Genomic DNA, 7,731 nt, shown 5'->3' with positions numbered 1-7,731 from the left:
CATGCATAAACCTTGGCAGAAGCTAAAAAAAACAGCAGCTCTAGAATTTGAAGATAGAACGCATAAATCTGTTAGGTATTAGGCTCTCCTAAACTCTCTGATTGCACTAATTTTCTTTAAGAATGCCGAGCGTAAAAAACATAATTAAAACAGAGTAGGCGAGTGAAAGTCAATGGATACTACCAACCTTCAACGAGTTCAGATGTCAATGTGACATCTCGCTTAGAAACATTCCGAAAATTCACAAGAATGATAACCTTGAAATTTAATAAACTAAGTTTTAAAATTTTTTTAAAAGTTTTCAATGCTTTTGTAATTTCCTAAGATATAAAGTTGATTCAATAAAAATTCAACCACTACACCACATAACTATGTAAAGAGGTTCAAGAGTCAAGATAATTGCCTCGAAATAGCTTAAAGGAGAAGAGATTATGGTGTTTTTTCGTGTGAGACTTGTGTTACAAGTTATAACTTGTAACAAAGAGTAACAAGGAGTTGCATAACTTGTAACAAAGAGTAGGAGTTGCATAAAATAGACTGTTTTGAAAACTGAACTATAGATTTTCTAAAATCAGCTCATGAATCTTTATATTACCTTGCGTGTTACTTGCATAGTTACTTGTACGCCACTCCATAGACATGAGGTCTTATTATCCAAGGGAAGCTATACATTGCCGTCGTATTGATCTCTGTGCCACCATCAAAACCGGCAGCCGAAATGTATAAACTGGTGTTTCTCTTTAGATGACTTCCGCCTGCAACTACTTGCTGTAATGGATCCAAAACGTTTTTGGAAATGCCTGAAAAAAGATCCATCTGCACCCCCAAAAACAAAACTGTTGGATTTCAAATTTGTCTACCATTTTGAGTTCAAGGGCTATGAAGTGAAATAACATCAGGGGTTTACTACAAAAGGAAGAGAGGTCTCACAACTAAAAAACATCCTTTTAACACTCACTCCTTGCATGAATGTGAATGTGCAGTTTTCAGGTTTCAGGTTTCATACCGAAAACACAGAAGTTTTCATTGCAGAATAGTACTTCAGATTAGGACCTGTACCAACACAAATATCCAGCACTTTTTTCTGCTTTACCACTCAGATTATCGAAAAGTCTCCTATTGTAATAGGCGATCTTATCCAATAACACAAACATAAAAACAGAAAACTCTCTTTTGTGAAGGTATAATAATTTATGAGAAGGTATAGTAATTAAAAATATAACTGAAAAATCAAGAAAGGGATCAAAGAGTGATGCATCCAAGACACAAAAGACTTACCTCTGATTCATAGGATCGCATCCCTGTGCTCAAAAACCAAGCAAAAGGCTCCTTATACCAATCTGTCCCCTGAGGATGAAATGTTTCTGAAACATCCTGGTGCAGATAAGTCTAGGTCAGTTACCTTTCTCCACATACCAAGTGCAATGGTTCTCAGATATATCTTATTCAGTCAGAGTACCAAACTTGGCATCTGGAGACAATCCGTTAAATCTTTGTGCCAAACGAACACATTCTTGACAAGTAAATCCTTGTTGGTGCCTATAAATAAAATGCATATAGAGAAAGAAATATAAATCACCTTGATCACGAAGCACTAGGAGAATAGATGGGAAGCAATGACAAAGTCCAGTTAGCTGCTTCAATAAAATGTTTTCTTCCACATGAACACAAGCGATCTGGATGAAGAGCCTAAAGGAATGTGACTTTTTAGAGTGTCAGCACGAACATGATCTCGTGAAGCTCTAATTGCACCGCAAGGCGAATATGTGAGTGATGACAGAGGAAAAGCGTTGAGTGCACTTGAGTCATCATCATAATGGCCACAATTATCATACAATCTCAGACCTTAGCCTTTTGAATTGTCTCCAGAGTTCTAGAGATCTGATCTCAGGACATGGAACTCAACCTCAAACATTGCAGAGTTATACTTTGAAAACTAAAGCTTCTAAAATAATACAATAGTAGTCTAATTCAAGAATGACACCCATATCGATATTAGACTTATCTATACTCTATAAAATAGGCCACAAACCATCAAATTTATTTATAGCATTGTGTATGTACAATCATCAGCATACCTTAAGGATGAGTCTAAGACACTGTCCTTTTTTTTTTCTAATTGTAAGCGACCCCATAGACATGAGAGCTTAAGTAAGCCAAGCTAGAAAGAGAGGCCTTATTGATATCTGCACCGCCATTAAACCGAGCTTCTAAAATATAATCTCCAGTGCACCTCGTCAAGTGACATCCATCAGCAACAACTTGTTGCAATGGGTCCAACACATTCTGCACTAACCTCAAAAATGATCCATCTACACATCAAAAGACCAAAATATGGTTTCAGCTTCATATTATTCTGCAGTGTAATCTTTTCGAGTCAAAATAGATACCTTCTCCTGCAACATGTTCTATGAAAAGGTAAACCCCACCCGGTCTTAGTACCCGTTTTACCTCTGTAATAAACCATAGAAACCAAGCCTGTCTTTCAGCACTGTTTTCTTATTATATTGGATTTAAAAAGAAGTGAACAAACTACCATTGAGCGTTCTAGTGACATCTGCCACAGAACAAAGCACGAGAGTCCCCACAACTGCATCAACCGATGCATTTTCTAATGGTATAGCTTCTGCGACCTAAGTCAAAAAGATTTAACATGAAACGTTGCATCAAGGGATGCCAAGAAGGATACATGAATATCACAAAATTTACCGCACGAATGAAGCTGAAATCTTCTGGTTTCAGCCCTGCTTGTGCTGCGGATTTACGCGCATAACTCTCCATTTTAGCGTTGGGATCAACACCAAGAACAGAAACGTTTGGAATAGCTGAGTAGTATTTGAAGTTAGGACCTGTTCCAACGCCAATCTCCAAAACCTTTTCTGCTTTTCCCACCAAATTATCAAAGAGTTTCATCTTGTAACTCAAAATCTAACAAAGACAAACACAATAACATTCACAAGACTGAACGATCAAAAGGCCTAAAGAAAGTCAGAGACTAAACCTCTTTCTCGTATGATTCCATACTAGTATCCATAGACCAAGCAAAGAGCTCATCATACCAGTCTGGCTTTGGAGGACGCAAACTTTTAAAATCTTCCTGATATAAAGATATTTAGATGATTAGAGGATGCATGCATGCACTCCTCATCAATCTCCAGATAAACCCTAAATATTTTCAATACAAACCGTTGAGCTAGAAGCAGCGTAGGAGGGAGACAGGGGAAGAAGCGGCACAGCTCCTATGAAATGCCTTCTTCCGCAGGGACATAATCTGAAGGAGGAGCCGGAGTTTGTCGCAATAAGAGTCTTCTGTGTTTTGACGGAATCTTGTGAAGCCTTAGTCGTTCTTCTTCGTTGTGAACATGTAATAGTGGAGATCAGTGACAAGTGAAGAATCGCCATTGCTAAATTAAAACGTTCAACTACTCATATAATCAAAACCAAGGATAAGAGTGAGGAAGGTGAAGATATACTACCATCCACACATGTGTAACCTCTATGTCCCCACATCTTTTTCAAAAATTCAAAGTTACTTAATTCCTATACTAGATCTCGATCCGCGTAACCGCGCAGACTTTTGTTTTTATTTATTTTTATATAAATATTTTGTTTTCAATTCTAAATTGGTATATATTATAATATATGTGTCTATCAATTTTTAAAACATAATAAGTTTACGGTATATTTTTTTCATTGAATAAATTGTTTTAAATTTTCACATGTATTTGTATCTTCTTCTATATATATATTTTCGGATTATTATTTTATTATTAAAATCATAACTATATATATAAATATTAGTAAAATATTGTTTTATTGTCATATTCAAAGATATTATAACATTTCAGAAATTTAAAAAGTTTTTAAAAAATTAAATTTTTCGCTTCATAGATTTATATTATCGAGTAAATAATTAAAATTTAGTTTTTGTTTAAATTTTAAAATAAACTATATAGTTTAAAATTTGTTTTCATTGGTTTAAGGTAGTAAATATTAATCATTGTTAGATAATATGATTTTTGTTATTTAATTTTTTTTTTTTATAATTTTAAAAGTTAACATCGACAAATATTTAAATATTTAATATATGAAGGTATAGTATTACAACATTAAATTATATTTATTTAATTTATACTATCTATAAATCTAATGGATCATCTATTCTTTAAATTCAATTATTAATAGCCCAATAAAAATTTCTGGTAGACCTAAAATTTAAATGATTATATTAGAAATTAAATGTAACATGACTTTATAGAAATATGTCTATTATGTCCATTTTTTTAAAAAATCACACATGAATCAAGGTTATGACTTTTGTTTTAATATATAAAATTTTAATTATTTCCTGCTTATGAAACATTATTCAATTATAAACATTATCTAATAAACACTCAGACTCAATCCACAGTGTGATAGTTTAGAATCAAAACAGAGTTTTAGAAACAGAGATTTAGAAAATATTGTGTTTCGTCTCGACCACTGGATCAATCAATCCATACAACAATCTATCGATATGGCTCTGGATTTTTCTTCTTGCCTAATAGACCAGTCTTCACTACAATTAGTACAACTTTTGATCGCACCGTTGGATCGACTTCAAATCAGTTTCACATGAAAACTAACTACATTATCTATTTTGTAACATTGAGCTCAATTTATCGGTGGAACGTATATGAAATGCTATACTTATGATACACCTGCACATCCATGTCCCATAAAATGACATTTTCGACTCGTTTAAGTGCATTCGTTGCTCACTTTCCTCTAAAATGACCTAATACCTGAAAGACTCGATATAAAAACTCAAAGACTTTATTAAATCGATAAACACCTTTATCTACAATGTTAGAAATCAGCATAAACATAATTCATAACTCTTCCGGACTTATAGACTATTGTTTGTCTTGAAACAAAACATAGATCTCAACATAAGAAAGCGATTTGAAAACGTAGAAACTTACATATTTCTTGGCCAGTAAAGAAGGTGAAAAATGCAGGGTCGCCATTGCTAAATTAAAAATCTTAATTGCTCATAATCAAAACACCGAAGATGAAAATATAGTTCCATCCACAAATATTGTAATCTCTTCATGCAACGTCTCTTTCAAAGTTAAATAATTACCATTTTAGATTTTCGGATTAGTAGAAGACAAAGTTCCAAACTTTCAGACCATTTTACATTATTTTCTGCTCGTGAAGCATTATTCAATTACATACACTAAATCATAAACAGAGATTTAGAAACAGAGTGCTGAAAACGTTGATATTTTCAAACATGAAAGAAAGCCTTGTGTGCAGTCCAGAGATGAGCTGCTGAGTTCAGATATTTCCCAGCTTTTTTTGTTTAATTATAAGCAACTCCATAAAGATGAGGGCTTAAGTGGTAAAAGGCAGAAAGAGAGACCTTGTTGATATCTACACCACCTTTGAACCCAGCTTCTAAAAGGTAGTCTTCTGTGCTCCTCGTTAGATGACATCCGTCGGCTACAACTTGTTGTAATGGATCCAAAACATTCTGCACCATCCTTAGAAATGTTCCATCTTCTCATCACAAAACAAACAAAACAAAACAAAACAAAACAAAAAACGTTTTGGATTATGTCATTTATGCGTTAATGGATTATGATGGATTCCTCATGAGTCGAAAGTGATACCTTCTGCTGCAACATGTTCCACGAAGAGGTAAAGCCCTCCTGGTTTTAGGATCCGTTTTATCTCTGTACATGTACCAAAGTGTTTGATGAGCTTTGTTTTCTTTTGATTTGACATCTGAAGTAAGATGTTCGATTTAAAGGGAGTTAAACAATTTACCTTTGAGTGTTTGAGGGATATCCGAGACAGAACACATCACAAGACTTCCAACAACTGCATCAACTGATGCATCTTCTAATGGCATAGATTCTGCGACCTAGTCCACACAAATAAAAACAAGAAATAATTAATCCACACAATCAATATATAAACCCTAAAACAGTATTTGCTTCGATTGAATTTCGTTTTCTCTAAGTTTTCATGATTTCTTCTTGTTTGATTCACGTTTGTTCAGAACAAAATATGAAGAAGGCCATTACCGCGTGAATGAACTTGAAGTTTTCGGATTTCACTCCTGCTTCTATAGCGGATTTGAGTGCGTGACTTTCCATCTTAGGGTTTGGATCCACACCAAGAACAGAGACGTTTGGAATATTGTTGTAGTACTTGATGTTCGGACCAGCTCCAATACCAATTTCCAAAACAGTTTCTGCTTTTCCCACCAAATTTGCAAAGAGTTTCCTCTTGTAAACAGCAATCTGACAAAAGAAGAAGAATGAAACGTTAGAAACAAAGAAAGAATGCATGCAAATCTCATGAAGTCACTAACCTCTTTCTCATATCTTTCCATCCCTGCGCTCCTAAAATAACCATAGAGCTCAAAATACCAGTCAGGCTTAGGAGGACGCAATTGGTTCAATACTTCCTGATATAAATGAAGATATAGATAATTAGATAAAATAGGTATTGTATTCCTCTTCTATAATTTAGCAGCAAAGTTCACTACAAGCAACCGTTGAGTTTGGAGCTGTGGATGGAGCAGCGTAGGAAGGAGAGATTGGAAGAAACGGCGTCGTAGCTTCTCCTAGGAAATGCTTTCTTCCGCACGTACATAAGCTGAAACCAGGTGAGGCAGGAGGATCCGTAGTATTGAGGCTCTTCTGCATTTTGATGACAGAACCTCTAACTCTTGTTCCTCGAGCTGAATCTATGGTCACCGGGAACATTGAGGAAGGTGTGAAATTCAGGATGGCCATTGCTATTTCTCAAACTACTCGTCTCAGTTTGATTCTCTAATATCTTCATTGCACACCATAACGTATTTTATAACCGTCTTTCCATAGCATGCATCTTTATTTTATATATATATATATTTTTTAATTTGTTTGGAACTTTCTAGCATCTTAATTTGTGGGGAGAATTGCCGAGTGTGACTCAAAACTTGGAGTCAAACCCAAAACAATACCCCAACTTGGGTCAAAGGCAAAAGTAACCTAAAAGGCTATTGAAATTACAACTATCCCCTTGTGACCAAACAAAAAAACGGAATTCTTTTTACGTTTCTACCCCTCGCAAGTCGTCTGTTTAGACGACTTGAAAATAAGTCGTCCAGACGACTTAACTGAAAGTCGTCTGGACAGTTAGTCTTAAACATAATTTAAAAATTTTGTAAAAAATATTTTGATAAGTGAAAAATGGGAATTATGTAATTAACATATGTCTTAGGAGGTATAAATTAAGATATAACAAATTTCAATTGTTTTCAGCATAGATGAGTGAAAGTAGTAGTGAGTCATGATATTCTTTAGCTTATGTTTCATCAACATATGTTGTAGTATTGTATGTATTCTTAGGGTTAGATTTTGGAAAGCATTAAAACCGTTTTTGAAAATTTTTAAAATTACTTATGCGTGTTCATTTCTGTGTATAGTAAACACTATTTAAGTATAATTTGATTTTATAACGTGGTTAGTTAGTTAATCTAGTCATTTTAGTTTAGGGGTTCATTTTAGGGTCTAGGACGACTTAATATTTTGTCGTCTGAAAACAGACGACTAAATATTAAGTCGTCTGTTGTACATTATCAGCCAGAATAAGTCGTCTAAACCGGACCAAACCTTAAAGTTTACCAATGTAATTTTAAAGCTAACCGGATTATTTACCCAATATATAAGGTGATTTTTATTTTTTTTGTTT

At 34.3% G+C, this 7,731-nt stretch overlaps 2 protein-coding genes across 7 annotated transcripts; both read right to left on the bottom strand.

The window, feature by feature from the left end:
• Positions 1–414: 414 nt before the first annotated feature.
• LOC106300802 (methyltransferase-like protein 7A) lies at positions 415–3,442 on the bottom strand. 6 transcript variants are annotated; one of them, XM_013737034.1, is made up of 9 exons: positions 3,187–3,442; positions 3,002–3,097; positions 2,710–2,928; positions 2,537–2,633; positions 2,391–2,453; positions 1,580–2,312; positions 1,279–1,374; positions 931–1,053; positions 415–816 (listed from the first exon to the last, which is right to left on the bottom strand). In XM_013737034.1, the coding sequence occupies exons 1-6, from the start codon at positions 3,400–3,402 to the stop codon at positions 2,116–2,118; spliced, it is 888 nt and encodes a 295-aa protein (XP_013592488.1). In that variant the 5' UTR covers positions 3,403–3,442; the 3' UTR covers positions 415–816; positions 931–1,053; positions 1,279–1,374; positions 1,580–2,115. The 6 variants fall into 6 exon arrangements, with proteins under 6 accessions (XP_013592488.1, XP_013592485.1, XP_013592484.1 ...); XM_013737031.1 differs by having other exon boundaries at positions 415–836; positions 931–1,374; XM_013737030.1 differs by having other exon boundaries at positions 931–1,374.
• A 1,708-nt stretch (positions 3,443–5,150) lies between these two features.
• On the bottom strand, positions 5,151–6,842 carry LOC106296498 (methyltransferase-like protein 7A). The gene is made up of 6 exons (XM_013732641.1): positions 6,549–6,842; positions 6,365–6,460; positions 6,075–6,293; positions 5,815–5,911; positions 5,658–5,720; positions 5,151–5,544 (listed from the first exon to the last, which is right to left on the bottom strand). Exons 1-6 carry the CDS (start codon positions 6,789–6,791, stop codon positions 5,348–5,350), a joined length of 915 nt encoding a protein of 304 aa, XP_013588095.1. The 5' UTR covers positions 6,792–6,842; the 3' UTR covers positions 5,151–5,347.
• Positions 6,843–7,731: the final 889 nt, after the last annotated feature.

Source organism: Brassica oleracea, chromosome C6 (assembly GCF_000695525.1).
Source record: "Brassica oleracea var. oleracea cultivar TO1000 chromosome C6, BOL, whole genome shotgun sequence".
Lineage (NCBI taxonomy): Eukaryota > Viridiplantae > Streptophyta > Magnoliopsida > Brassicales > Brassicaceae > Brassica > Brassica oleracea.
Note: the sequence above shows the minus strand (reverse complement) of the source record. Positions and strands in the feature narration are given on the sequence as shown.

Bases quoted from the DNA above. Each gene is read 5' to 3' on its own strand.
- LOC106296498 (XM_013732641.1), bottom strand. From the start codon at position 6,791: ATGGCCATCCTGAATTTCACACCTTCCTCAATGTTCCCGGTGACCATA. The intron at 5,912-6,074 runs GTAATGGCCTTC...TGTGTGGACTAG, and splicing joins ACTTCAAGTTCATTCACGCG to GTCGCAGAATCTATGCCATT. The intron at 5,545-5,657 runs GTATCACTTTCG...TGTGATGAGAAG, and splicing joins GGAACATGTTGCAGCAGAAG to ATGGAACATTTCTAAGGATG.
- LOC106300802 (XM_013737031.1), bottom strand. From the start codon at position 3,402: ATGGCGATTCTTCACTTGTCACTGATCTCCACTATTACATGTTCACAA. The intron at 2,929-3,001 runs GTTTAGTCTCTG...TGTCTTTGTTAG, and splicing joins TGGAATCATACGAGAAAGAG to ATTTTGAGTTACAAGATGAA. The intron at 2,313-2,390 runs GTATCTATTTTG...TTTGATGTGTAG, and splicing joins AGAACATGTTGCAGGAGAAG to ATGGATCATTTTTGAGGTTA.